General features: G+C 46.2%; 1 protein-coding gene across 3 annotated transcripts in view; it reads left to right on the forward strand.

Annotated features, from left to right (window-relative positions):
- The first annotated feature begins 11,020 nt into the window (after window positions 1-11,020).
- CLTA (clathrin light chain A) overlaps window positions 11,021-14,046 on the forward strand; it is a 59,056-nt gene continuing 56,030 nt past the window's right edge. Inside the window, exon 1 of one of the 3 annotated variants that reach the window (XM_040361809.1) lies at window positions 11,021-11,354. In XM_040361809.1, the coding sequence (XP_040217743.1) occupies window positions 11,189-11,354 (166 nt within the window). In that variant the 5' untranslated portion in view covers window positions 11,021-11,188. The remainder of the gene's footprint in view (window positions 11,355-14,046) is intronic. The other 2 variants (XM_040361818.1, XM_040361827.1) reach the window with 2 other exon arrangements.

A 14,046-nucleotide genomic window follows, 5' to 3' on the forward strand; every position in this document is an offset into this window, starting at 1 on the left:
TGTCTCAACACCGAAAACATGAAATTCCAGTTCACTCTGTCAAAAGCCTTTTCGGCATCGGTATTTAGGAACACGCAAGGGATGTCCCCGTCACCGGCCTCCTGCACCAAGTTGAGGACTTTTATTGTACCATCTCTTGCCTCCCGTGTAGGGACAAAACCCACTTGGTCCCTATCCACTAGGTCGGGTAGCCAAACCTGAATTCGTCTCGCCAAAATCTTCGTAAAAAGTTTTAAATCCGAATTAAGCAACGAAATCGGCCTATAACTGCTACACTCCGCCGGGTCCTTTCCCTCTTTGGGGATAACTACAATATGTGCCAACAAGGAATCTGGTGGAAACTCAGCTGTCCAGCCCACTGCATTGAGAACTTTTATTAGCTGCCCTCCCAATAATGTTCCAAATTCCTTATAGTACCTTATTGTGTAGCCGTCTGGGCCCGGGGCTTTCCCGTCCGCCATAGTTTTTAATGCTGCCTCTAGTTCTTCTATCGAGATCGCGGTTTCTAAGCTGGCCCTGGCAATTGGTGACAACTTGGCTAAGTCCATTGTTGAGAGATATTCTTCTATTTTTGAAGGCGCTATTGGTATCTGAGTCAAATTATATAGAGAGGAGTAGTATCTACCAAACTCCTCCACTATATCCTTCGGTTTCTGTTTTAATTGTCCCTCCTTCCCCTTAATTTGTGAAACAAATGTTTGTTGGCTCTTCTCTTTCAGTTTTCCGGCTAATAATTTACTGCACTTGTCGCCAAATTCGTAATTTATTTTCCTTCCTCTTTGTATGCTTGCTTTGGCTTTGTATCTTAATATCTCTGTAATCTGCCTAGATTATATAGGTGTATATAGCCAAATTAAACAAATAAATTGAAACTTTTTTATACCACTGGTATGTTCATCTTGTGGCAAGGTGGGGTTTGAGCATTTGGTCGTTGAAGTCGACACCCCCCATGAACATATTGTATTTGTGGATACATGTTGGCCTTACGGTGCACCATGCTGGAGTGTTCTTTCTGTCAAGGTTGCGGAACAGGGGCAAACTTGTATAAAAGTTATCCACATACAAATGGTAGCCTTTCTCCAGTAGTGGGTTTATGAGTTCCCAAACAACTTTCCGCTTGATCCCATGTAGTCTGGGCAATTAGGGGGATGTAGCTGGGTGTCCTTCCCTTCGTATACCATGAAGGCATGTGTATACCTTGTGGCTCGGTCGCACAATTTATACAGCTTCACTCCATAGCGGGCCCTTTTGGTGGGAATACATTTTTTCAAGCCCAGCCTGCCAGAAAATTTGATAAGGGACTCATCCTCACATATGTGTTGTTCCGCGGGAAAACAACTGGGGGAAGATTTCAGGAATTTTTTTTTTAGTAGTGGCCGAATTTTATAAAGCTTGGGTCATTTCGGGGAGGGCACTGTGTATTATCATTATAATGTAGGAATCTCATAATCATGGTTCTGGGCATTACTGAGGAAAACATGGGCATGTGGTAGATGGGGTGGGATGACCAATATAAACGTAATTCATTTTTTTTTTGTTTAGTCCCATACATAATGTGAGGCCCAAAACTCCTCGACTCGTAGGGATGGGCATAATAGGACACTGGGTTACTTGTTATGAATTGTTGGGCATATAGGTTGCATTGGGCCACAATTGATGCAAGCATATCCTCAGAAAAAATGTAATGGAAAAAGTCTATTGGGGAAAACATTTCTGTGTCCACCTGGACTCCTGGCTGGGCAGTGAAAGGGGGAATGTTAGCTTCTCCTGAATTAGGAGGAAGCCACAAGGGGTTCTGCTGGTAGATGCCACTGCCTCCTCACCATCAACGCCTTTGTCTGGCGGGCGTGCTCTCATTCTCCTCTGAGGCTATCAGTGTTCCGCTGCTTAGTACAGGCTCGTAGTCAACGTGACTCAGAATCTGAATTTGAGGAGGAATCCATAGCAGAGAGCTCCCCGTTGCTCCCGTCGGCCGCAAGAATATTGTACACCTGCTCTGCTGAAAATAATTTTCTAGACATTGTTGGTGATGACAGAAGGCACTGATGACACGTGACACTGATGACAAATGGCACTTATTACATGACACTGATGACAGATGGCACTGATTACACATGGCACTGATGACACGTGACACTGATGGAAGATGGCACTAATACGTGGCACTGATGACACCTGACACTGATACGTGGCACTGGTGACACTGATAGCAGATGGCACTGACAGATGACACCGATGACAGATGGTACTGACAGGTTGCACTGATGACAGATGGCACTGATGAAAAATGGCACTGATTACGTGACACTGATGACAGATGGCACCGATTACACGTGACACTGATGACAGATGGCACTAATACGTGGCACTGATGACACCTGACACTGATACCTGGCACTGATGAAACATGACACTGATACGTGGCACTGGTGACACTGATAACAGATGGCAGATGACACGTGGCACTGACAGGTGGCACAGATGGCACTGACAGGTTGTACTGATGACAGATGGCACTGACAGGTGGCACTGATGACAAATGGCACTGATTAAGTAATACTGATGACAGATAGCACCGATTACAGGTGGCACTGATGACACGTGACACTGATACGTGGCACTGATGACACATGACACTGATATGTGGCACTGGTGACACTGATAACAGATGGCACGTGGCACTGATGACATTTGGCACTAACAGATGACACTGATGACAGATGGTACTGACAGGTTGCACTGATGACAGATGGCACTGATGACAGATGGCACTGACAGTTGGCACTGATGACAGATGGCACTGACAGGTGGCACTGATGACAGATGGTACTGACAGGTTGCACTGATGACAGATGGCACTGATGACAGATGGCACTGACAGTTGGCACTGATGACAAATGGCACTGACAGGTGGCACTGATGATAGATGACACAGAGGCCCCGTACACACGACCGAACATGTCCGATGAAACTGGTCCGCGGACCAGTTTCATCGGACATGTTCGGTCGTGTGTACGGCCTATCGGACCGTTTTCCGGCGGACATTTTTCCAGCGGACAAAAGTTTCTTAGCATGCTTAGAAACTTGTCCGCTGGAAACCTGTCTGTCGGACATGTCCGCTGGTTAGTACATCTAACCAGCGGACCGAAATCCTGCGAATGCGTCAAATTGATTTGTGGAAGCATAAAACTTCCTGGTTTGCACACGTCGCCGTGTCACCGTCACCGCCACGTCACCACGTTCTCTGTCCGCGGGGATTTTGGTCTGATGGTGTGTACACACATCAGACCAAAATATCCCAGGAGACATGTCCGATGAAAACGGTCCGCGGACCGATTTCATCGGACATGTCTCCTCGTGTGTACAGGGCCTGACAGTAGGTACTGTGGGCACTGTATACTGTGTTTTTTTAACTTACAATCGCTGAAGTTGCAGAACAGAAGCTTTCCCTCCTCACACACAATCTCTGTGTGAGGAGGTAAAGCCGGCAATGAGAGATGATCTCATATGTTTACATTTGAGATCATCTCTCATTGGACACGAAAATCGAGTGCTAAATGGCCGCTGTGATTGGCCATTTAGCACGATCTGTGATTGGCTGTGTCCAAGGGACACAGCCAACACAGATTTTCCCTGATGCGTGTCCACGGGGGCTTGCGGGGAACGAGTAAACAGGAAGGATCCGATCGCCTCCGTCGCTGCCTGCAGCTCCCGTAAGAGGTGGAGGGCACCGGAGCACGGCAGGAGGGGGGTCACTCTCCCGCCTCTGATAAAAGTGATCTTGCTGCGAATCCGCCACTGAGACCACTTTTATCTGAAAGCCAACCACTCGCTGAAGAAGTGGATACTGGGGTTATGCCAGCTAGCCGCTGCCATAACAATGATATTCCACTTCAAACAGTCAACGTATAACGACGGCCGGTGGTCGGCAAGTGGTTAAAGTATGACTGAAGGCAACAAAAAAAAAACACATGTCAGGTTTTATTGCTGTCTGTGTCCCTGTTCAGGAGATTCACACTCTCTATTTGTCCTGTTTACCATTATGACCAAAAGTGAAGAAAATCCCAAATTTTGGGCTGTGACCAGAACAGGAATAGAGGGGAAATCTTCCAACAGAGACACTATTTCTGATGAAAACCAGGGATTCCCTCACTTTGAATGGATTTCCCTTCACTTCCTGCTTTGGAAGTGAAAGGAAATCTCCCCAATGTAACAAAGGTGGCAAAAGAAAAAAAACCTGACAGGGTTTATAACTCTTCCTTATTCTATCCAAAATGGAAAAAAAAATGCCTGTTGTTCTACTTCAACTATTTCCCGTCCGTGGGATGTCATATGATATCCTCAGGTTGAAGTGGTTATATCAGGATGATGCCTGCCGCTACAGGCATCATCCCCATATCAAAGTTTTCAGTTGGCGATTCTTTTTTTGTAGAACTGATCCCAGGGGCGGATTAACATAGGGGCTATTGGAGCTGCAGCTCAAGGCCCCTTTCTCAAGATAGGCCAGGATATGGAGGAGAGGTTCACTGGGGCACAAACAGGGACCCTTCAGGAAGCTTGAGCCCAAGATTCCCCAGAGCGCGGAATCTAAGATCCAGCTGGTATTCACCAGAGCCTCTAGTGGTAAGGATGGCCTTCGCTGCAACTGGATCCAGGTCGTGGCCCCCGGAGTCCCCTAGGTCACGCTCCGTAGGGAGAGAGGGGAAGCAGCCACTCAGGACACAGAGAAAGTGAGGGATAAGCCGAGGTCGGGGCAACAGGCAGTCGAGGATAACCAAGAGACGGGCTAAGGGTCAGAGTCACAGGCAAACAGGAGTAGTCGGAAACAAGCCAAAATCGGTACACAGAAATAATGTAGCACACGGCAGCAGACCTGCAGTGAACTGGTTAATATAGAGTTCCTGGGATAGCCTGGGGTGGAGCCATACAGGGAGGAGAGATGATAAAGGCAGCCAGATGAGAGGGTCTGGTCTCTAATGAACACACAGAGAGAAAGGTAAGCTGCCAGACATACTACATATCCATGACATCAGTGTTGCTAACTATAGCTGGCAGCACTGATTGATTTTGAAAAAACCTGACAGGCTGGTTGTATAGTCGGTTAATAGATTGTAAAATCAGCTAGCCCATACATAGATGGCTTGTCTCTTCATAATTAGCTTAATTTCAATCCATGTATGGCCCGCTTAACCACTATGAAGTCCCTAAGCATCCTTCCACAAACCTTTACATTTTTCCTTCCCAGATTCCTTCATCCTCCACTTCTCTCCTGTACATAGTGCCCGCTGTCATAAACTTCTCTCCTGTACATATTGCCCACTGTCGTACCCCCCACACTCCTCTCCTATACATAGTTCCCACTGTCATACCCTCCACACTTCTCTCCTTTACATACTGCCCACTGTGATACCATCCACACTCCTCTCCTTTACATACTGTCCACTGTCATACCCTCCACACTCCTCTCCTGTACTTACTGTAACCCAACCTTACCCTCCACACTCATCTCCTGTATATACTGTAACCCAACCTTACCCTCCACACTCCTCTCCTGTACATACTGCCCCATCATACCCTCCACACTTCTCTCCTGTCATACACTTCTCTCCTGTACATATTGCCCACTGTCATGCCCTCCACACTCCTCTCCTATACATAGTGCCCACTGTCATACACTCCACACTTCTCTCCTATACATAGTGCCCACCGTCATACCCTCCAAACTCCTCTCCTGTACATACTGCTCACTGTCATACCCTCCACGCTCCTCTCCTGTGCATACTGCCCATTATCATACTATCCACACCCCTCTCCTGTACATACCGCCCACTGTGGTACCCGTCACACTCCTCTCCATTACATACAGTCCACTGTCATACCCTCCACACTCATCTCCTGTACATACTGTAACCCAACCTTACCCTTCACACTCCTCTCCTGTACGTAATAACCCCATCATACCCTCCACACTCCTCTCCTGTACATACTGCCCACTTTCATACCCTCCACACTCCTCTCCTATATATACTGCCCACTGTCACACCCTCCACACTCCTCTCCTGTACATACTGCCCACTGTCATACCCTCCACACTCCTCTCCGGTACATACTACCCTCTGTCATACCCCCCATACTCCTCTCCTGTACATACTGCCCACTGGCATACCCTCCACACTCCTCAGCTGTGCATACTGCCCACTGTCATACCCTTCACACTCCTCTCCTGTACATAGCACTTACTGCCATACCCTCCGCAGTCCTCTCCTGTACATAGTCCCCACTGTTAGACCCTCCATATTCCTCTCCCTCACCTGCACACACTTCCAGCACTTGTAAAAAAAAAGTGTCCCTGAAAATATTTTTGAAATGTTGACAACTACGCACTTAGGCACTGCCCAAGGGCCACCGGGTCAGTAGGTGGCCTCATGAGAGGCTCCTGGGATCCTGTGCTATGAAAGCGGTAGTAAACTTCGCTAATATTACTACTTTTTAGAGGCCCTAAGGTAGGTTATGATACAATGTACAAGTATGCACAGCAAATTAGCACATTAGGGTACACTTAAATTGTCAGACTGATCCCTCCAGTGCTGCACTGTGATCAAGCTGGCGGGGCCCGGGCGCTTCCATCTTCACCCGGTCTTCTTTCTGGGTTCTGTGCCTTTGGTCACTTGCCCTGGCCGGGCTGCATTGATGTCATTCCCATGCATGCTCATGTGCATCCTCTCTCTCTCTCTCATCCCCACTTTCTCTCTCATCCTCCCTCCCTCCCTTACACCTCACCCCTCTCTCTTTCATCCTCCCTCTCTCTCTCTCGCTTTAATTTAATTTGTTAGAACAAAAAATTGTTTGCATGTTATTTATTTATTATTTATAAAAGGCCCCACCAAAATCCTCAGCACCAGGCCCATGATGTTCTTAATCTGGCCCTGACTGATCCGAGCGGCTACACAGCTGCTTGGTCACGTATACAGGTGGTAGAAGAGGCTCCCCCTTTTCGGCCACCCCCTTTCTCATCAAGGAGTCTGGAACTGATCTGGTCAACGGCATCGGGTGCACTAAACAGACAGAGAGGAACTGTTGTTCCTCCCCCTCTGTGAGATCAGGAACTGGACGCAACAAAGATTTTATCACTTTCAGTTTGTTGTAAACCAAGATTGGTTTGACCAGATGCTTTGGAGGCCAGAGAAGAGATATGGGGTCTATTAGACACTAGCGCATGGGCGCTCAAGCTGTGGCCCTCCAGCTGTTACAGGACTACATCATGCCTCTGCCTTTGGGAGTCATGCTTGTAACAGTCAGCCTTGCAATGCCTCATGGGACTTGTAGTTCTGCAACAGCTGGAGGGCCACAAGTTGAGTACCCATGACCTGGATCTTTCCAAAAAGAGGACCTGTCACAGCCCCCGCTTTTTCTTTATATTTTTGGATGTTGCTGTGTACAATGTTGTGAGTGCTGCTGTCACATCATTTATTTGAATTGGTATACATACACTGAGCGCATTTAATTTTTCTTTATTAATGCGATTTGACATGTCAAATCGCATGCCAAATCATACCAATGTAAACCTAGGCTTAAAGCGGGGGTTCCGTGGGTTTAAGTTTTTTTTTTTTTAAAGTCTTCTGCCGCTCTTACCTTGTGTAGGTAATCGCTCATCTGTCCCAGTCTTGTAGCCCGCTGCATTGCCAATCGCGAGAAAAGGATATTTTATAAAATTCTAAGATGGACGTTACCATCTTTACTGTGGGCACTGTGAAGCCCAGCTTATTCTTCTTCCGGGATGCGGCGAATGCTGACGCTGGCGAAGTCACATGACCCGCCTGACTAGTCACGTGACCCGCGAGATATCGTGGGATTTCGATACAGCGCGTCTCCTGGGATTCTCAGTAGACGCTCCCAGGAGACAAAGCGCTGATGGGGGATTTTGGAAAACCACGCCCATTCCCGCAGGGAATAGTGAGTGACAGCTCACAAAAGGCCCTCGTTCAAAGGTAAGGAGGCCGATTAACCACTTAAAGACCTCAGGTGTTTTTCAGATTTGGTGTTTGCAAGACTAAAACATTTTTTTCTGCTAGAAAATTACTTAAAACCCCCAAACATTATATATATTTTTTTTCTAACACCCTAGAGAATAAAATGGCGGTCATTGCAATACTTTTTGTCACACCGTATTTGCGCAGCAGTCTTACAAGCCCACTTTTTTTGGAAAAAATTCACTTTTTTGAATTAAAAAATAAGACAACAATAAATTTGGCCCAATTTTTTTATATATTGTGAAAGATAATGTTACGCCGAGTAAAATGATACCCAACATGTCACGCTTTAAAATTGCGCCCGCTCGTGGCATGGCGTCAAACTTTTACCCTTAAAAATCTAGATAGGCGACGTTTAAAAAATTCTATAAGTTGCATTTTTTGAGCTACAGAGTAGCTCTAGGGCTATAATTATTGCTCTCGCTCTAACGATCGCGGCGATACCTCACTTGTGTGATTTGAACACCGTTTTCATATGCGGGCGCTACTTGCGTATGCGTTCGCTTCTGCGCGCGAGCTCGTCAGGACGGGGCGCTTTAAAAAATTTTTTTTTTTGTTTTCTTATTTAATTTTATTGATTTTATTATTTTTTACACTAAAATATAAAAAAAAAAAAAAATGATCACTTTTATTCCTATTACAAGGAATGTAAACATCCCTTGTAATAGAAAAAAGCATGACAGGTCCTCTTAAATATGAGATCTGGGGTCAAAAAGACCTCAGATCTCATATTTAGGCTTAAATGCAAAAAAAAAAAAAAAAAAGGAAAATTTGTCATTTAAAAAAATGACAGAAAAAAAATTGTCTCTTTAAGAGGCTGGGCGGGACTGACGTTTTGACGTCACTTCCGCCCAGCAGAGCTATGAGGACGGGTGGGGGCCATCTTGCCCTCACTCAAGTCCTCACACACAAGGCGGCAGCATCGGATCTCCTCCGCCGCTACCGACGGCTCCGGTAAGCGGCGGAGGGCGCGGAAAAGCGGCGGGAGGGGGGGGGCCCCTCTCCCGCCACCGATAACGGCGATCTCGCGGCGAATCCGCCGCGGAGACCGCCGTTATCGTTTACACGGCCGCCAGCTGAAAACATGGATATCTCAGTTGTGGCAGCAGCTGCTGCCGTTACTGAGATATCCATGTTTAAAAAGAGGACGTATATATACAGTGGGGGGTCCTTAAGTGGTTAAAAAAAAACAAAAAACGCATACATAGTGTAGTATGGCTGTAGGTTTTAATAAGCACAACTTGTAAATTAGGGTGAACCTCCGCTTTAAAGCGTCACCTATGTATTGTAGTTTGTTGTAGGTACGCACAATTTTAAAGCGTGACATGTTTTGGAACTATACACCTCTGATGAAGCCACGTGATGGGGCGTAACTAGTAAGGGCCTGATGCACCAGGAAACACTAGAAGAACTGAACGCTGAATCGTTGTTTTACATTGCTTAGGAATCCTTTATGTAAGTTTCTATGTTTTTTATTTCATACAATTCAATGATATACTTCACTATGGGATGTCTCTCTGCTTTACACTTGGGCTAACAACGAGGAGAGATCCTGTGAAACCATCTACACACCCACAGTGACAGACAACAGCTGGAGACCAACGCAGAGGAACCATCCCTGGATTACTCATATACGCACAGGCTGTTTTACACCTGCCATAAGGTAAGCGCACTGTGAGCACAACTTATAGAAGAGCTACATAAGAAGACTGTGAAGACATATTTGTTTGGATATCTGTTTACACAAGGACACTTCATCATCCACTTTGGGACTTTTTTGTTTATTACTCATCCTATGCATATATTGCACAGTATTGCTGCACAATATTTTTTTGGCATTTTACCACTAAATGAATTTTCACTTTGGAATATTTATTTATGTATTATTGATTTACTTAATTTATGCGCTGATCACTTTTTATCACATATTTACTTGGCATAACATCTGGAAGACTGGGTGAAGATGGAGGCGCCTTCAGCGGTGACAGCCGTTTTCAGGTAAGCCTGTCATATTGTGCTAGTATGCGATGCACATTATGACATAAACTCCCGATGCCTATTTTTTGTATCAATAATTTTATGAAAAAGAAAGTGTACCAACATTTTAGATAGCATATATTTCATTGCTTATACATGTGATCCTAAGAACATAGGTACAATTTTGAACTTGATCGGTGTAATCAATAAAGAATAATTAGAGCCAAACCACAAAAAGAATTGAACAATGGGTATGTGGAGCTCTGTGACAGTCTGTTGGAGATGCTGGTGTTTCGTCATATATGGCGACCCATCACATTTGGCTACCCGCTGGAGTGCGCATGCGCGACGCCGCCATATGCGTTCCAACACTTTTACGAATGCTAAATTCTCATCGAAAAGCAATTACTAAAACGTTCACAAATTCCTTTCAGCTAAATTCTCTAGCTATTTTCTTCGTCACATTCAGCTACCTATCACATTTGTAAGTGTTGGAACGCATATGGCGGCGTCGCGCATGCGCACTCCAGCAGGTAGCTAAATGTGACGAAACATCGGACATGCCTCTTGTCCACCCGAGCACCCCCATTGGGCACAAACTGTTAACGGGTGGGGGCATATCCATTCGGCGTCCACTCTTCCATCCCTTCGTGCTCCCATTATTACATTCATCAGAGAATAAGAAGTAATTTCGTAGCATAAATTATAAACTATAGGACTAGTGCCTATTTTTTTGATGTGGTTTACTGCTGCTTTAAGCAATCATTTTTGTGTATTCGTTGTTTATAACTGATGAGAAGTGACAAGAGTGAGTCCTTTCCCTTTACACTTCTTTAAAGTGTCGTCCTCTCTCTGTTCTATGGTTAAGCCAGAGGACCAGGGTAAGAGTAGGAGCCAGCTAAAGAGCTTTTTATGAAGAGATCTCAGAAACATCATACACCCCTCTCCATTCCATGCTGCACCCACCCTCCCTTCCGCCATCACATGACCAAGAGTCAGCTGGCGTGACGCCACTTCCTGCCACACGTTTGACGTTGGGGGTCTGTCTTGTCTTCCCGGTCAGCATCATTTCCGGTGTCTTCTGGGTGCTCATCGCCTTTGGCAGGATTGTGATCGGGCGGCTCTTCGGGTGATATCTGTCTAGAACATCGATCAGCCCTCGCCTCCTACTCTCTACAATCATGTCTGAGTTCGATGTGTTCGGGAACGGAGTGTCCGCCGAGGAGGACCCAGCCGCCGCCTTCCTGGCCCAGCAGGAGAGTGAGATCGCCGGCATCGAGAATGACGACGGCTTCAGTATTCTGGATAGCGGGGAGGTGCCAATGTCCCTGCACGACGGGGCTGTAGGTGAGTGTGGGGGATGGGGGATGACAGGTAGTGTCACTATGATAGACAGGACACACCTTGTCTGACATTGGGGGTTCCTCAGGTATCACTTTATTGATGCTAACCCATCCATTGGCCTGACAGTGTGTGATTCCTGTCATTAGAATCATCAGTCTGTATGAATGTCATTGATTCCAGGAATGTATTTATAAAAGTAGGCAGTAGCTTGCAAATGTTATAGCTGGTTGATCTTGTCATTTCTGTTCCCTGCCTAATTGTTGGTGGCAACCTTATAACAGCTGATTCCCCAGCTGAGCGTTGCCACGCTCTGTCCCCCATATGACCCTCTAATATATAGGCTGCTGGAGCACTTAGATCCGGGGTCTCAAACTGGCGGCCCTCCAGCTGTTGCGAAACTACAAGTCCCATCATGCCTCTGCCTGTGGGAATCGTGCTGATAACTGTCAGCCTTGCGATGCCTCATCAGTAGTTTTGCAACAGCTGGCGGTCTGCCAGTTTGAGACCCCTAACTTGGATTGGCATGTTCCCTGCCCGCCTGTTATTCCAAATGGTCATTGTGTCATCTAGTAGGGATTGCTTGCTCGCTCCTACTCCAGCTTTCACAGTACAGTGGGGAGGGATCTGCAGATGTCACGTGACTGTGATAAAAGTTGGGACGTATATTTTGCTGTGTAGTAAGCATTTTTCTTTTCAATGTGGCAAAAGAGTTGGATCTACATGAAATAGGTAGTCAAGGTTTAATAACACGTTAAAGGAGAAGTACAGCCAAAGTTTGTGTGGCTGTACTTCTCCTGGGGATCACAGGTATGTAGTTCGTTCTGCACTCCCGTGGCCCGTTTTCAGCAGACAGTGGGCTGAAGGCTGCCCTTTTGCTGACGTCACAGAGTTGGTCTGGGCTCGGGTGTTATCACGACCGTAGAGTCGTGATCCGCCCAGATCCCTGGACTGGCGTCTAAACCCCTGGACCAGCACCCAGCTTAGCCTCTCAGCTGGCTACTGAGAGCCTGAGCCGACCAAATCCACCCCCTCCACAGCCCAGCACTTTAGTGAGTGAGGAGGGGCAAAGCAGACAGCTGGTGACTAAACATCACCAGCTGTCTGCTCAGGAGCTGTCGGAACTGAGCGATCGGCAGTGTTGGAGGCACAGGGGGGGGGCAGGTGCAGCATCGGACTGATGTTGCATCCACCTAGGTGAGTATGAATCTTAAAAAAAAAAAAGTGACATGGGGGCAGGGCTGAGTCCTGCTGTCTGTGTCAATGGACACAGCAGCAGGACTCAGAAGAGTGCCCGCACGGATGTCTGCTGTCCGTGGGGGCATTCGCCAAAGAGTAGGAGCGCAGCCAGGGGACCCCAGAAAAGCAGGATTGGGACCGCTTTGTGCAAAAAAACAAACAAAAAAAAAAACACGAACCTTTTCTAATCACTTTACGGTGCATATGAGCATTGTGCAAGGAAGTTGTAAATATTCTTATGTTGACAATAGGTCCGATTTAATGTAGGTATCTAAATTTGCCTACTATTAGAAACTAGAGGAGACCTTGTTTAGATTAGGCCTAATGCCGCGTACACACCATCACTTTATGTGATGAAAAAAAACAACGTTTTTAAAAACATCACTTTAAATGACCGTGTGTGGGGAAAACTAAGTTTTATGTCTTGTGAAAAACGACAAAAAAAAATTGAAGCATGCTTCAATTTTATGTGTCGTTTTTCAAAACGTCGTTTTTTACTTCACAGAAATTGACCGTGTGTAGCAAAAACGAAGTTTAAAACTACGTTTTTACACCCGCGCATGCCCAGAAGCTAGTTATGAGGTGAGCTTCAATGGGAAAACGTGGTGAACGTAACCTCGCTTTGCTAGAGCATTGTGAAAAAACGATGGTGTGTAGGCAACGTCGTCTTTGAAAATTGAAGTTTCAAAAACGTCGTTTTTTACTTCATAGAAAATGTCGTTTTTTTTCATCACATAAAGTGATGGTGTGTATGCGGCATAAGGCTAACTCGTCTTAGGCCTTTTCACACCCAGGCATTTGGAATGCACGGCATGATAACCCTGGTCCTTTTTAATATGTAATTTATTGAACGGATTCATCTGTCTGGTTTTCGGCTAGGTTAATCGAGCTATTTATTAATGACCAGTTTCATAGCACAAAGCATAATGTAACTTATCGCCGTAAAACTACCGTATACTCGAGTATAAGCCGAGTTTTTCAGCACATTTTTTGCTGAAAATGCCCCCGCGGCTTACACTCGAGTCATCTTTTTGCGCCTGATCTCTCGGAATTTGGGGACCCGGTGCCGGCCGTAGGTCCCCTGGATCCCAAACTTGGCACACATGTAGCCAAATATGGCCTGTGTATTCCAGCCCAATAGAAGAACTACTGTAGCTCAAATTGCTGAAAAATTTAATGCTGGTCCTGATACACTGTGTGTGTTTTGACACCTTTTCTATCGCAGTTTGCTGCAAATGGGACTGTGTAGCTGCAAGCCGGTCAGGATGCCCATGCTGGCCTGTGTCCACAGCCAAAAGTGCCCACAGTGGGTACATGAGCCTCGGAACTAGACCAGAGGAGCAATGGAGAAGATGTTGACTGGCCTCCACATTTTCCAGATCTCCATCCAATCAAGCATCTGTAGGACTTGCTGGGAAAACGTATCTGATCCATTTGGGGCCCCCATCTGACTTACAAG

The sequence above is a fragment of the Rana temporaria genome, chromosome 1 (assembly GCF_905171775.1).
Source record: "Rana temporaria chromosome 1, aRanTem1.1, whole genome shotgun sequence".
NCBI lineage: Eukaryota > Metazoa > Chordata > Amphibia > Anura > Ranidae > Rana > Rana temporaria.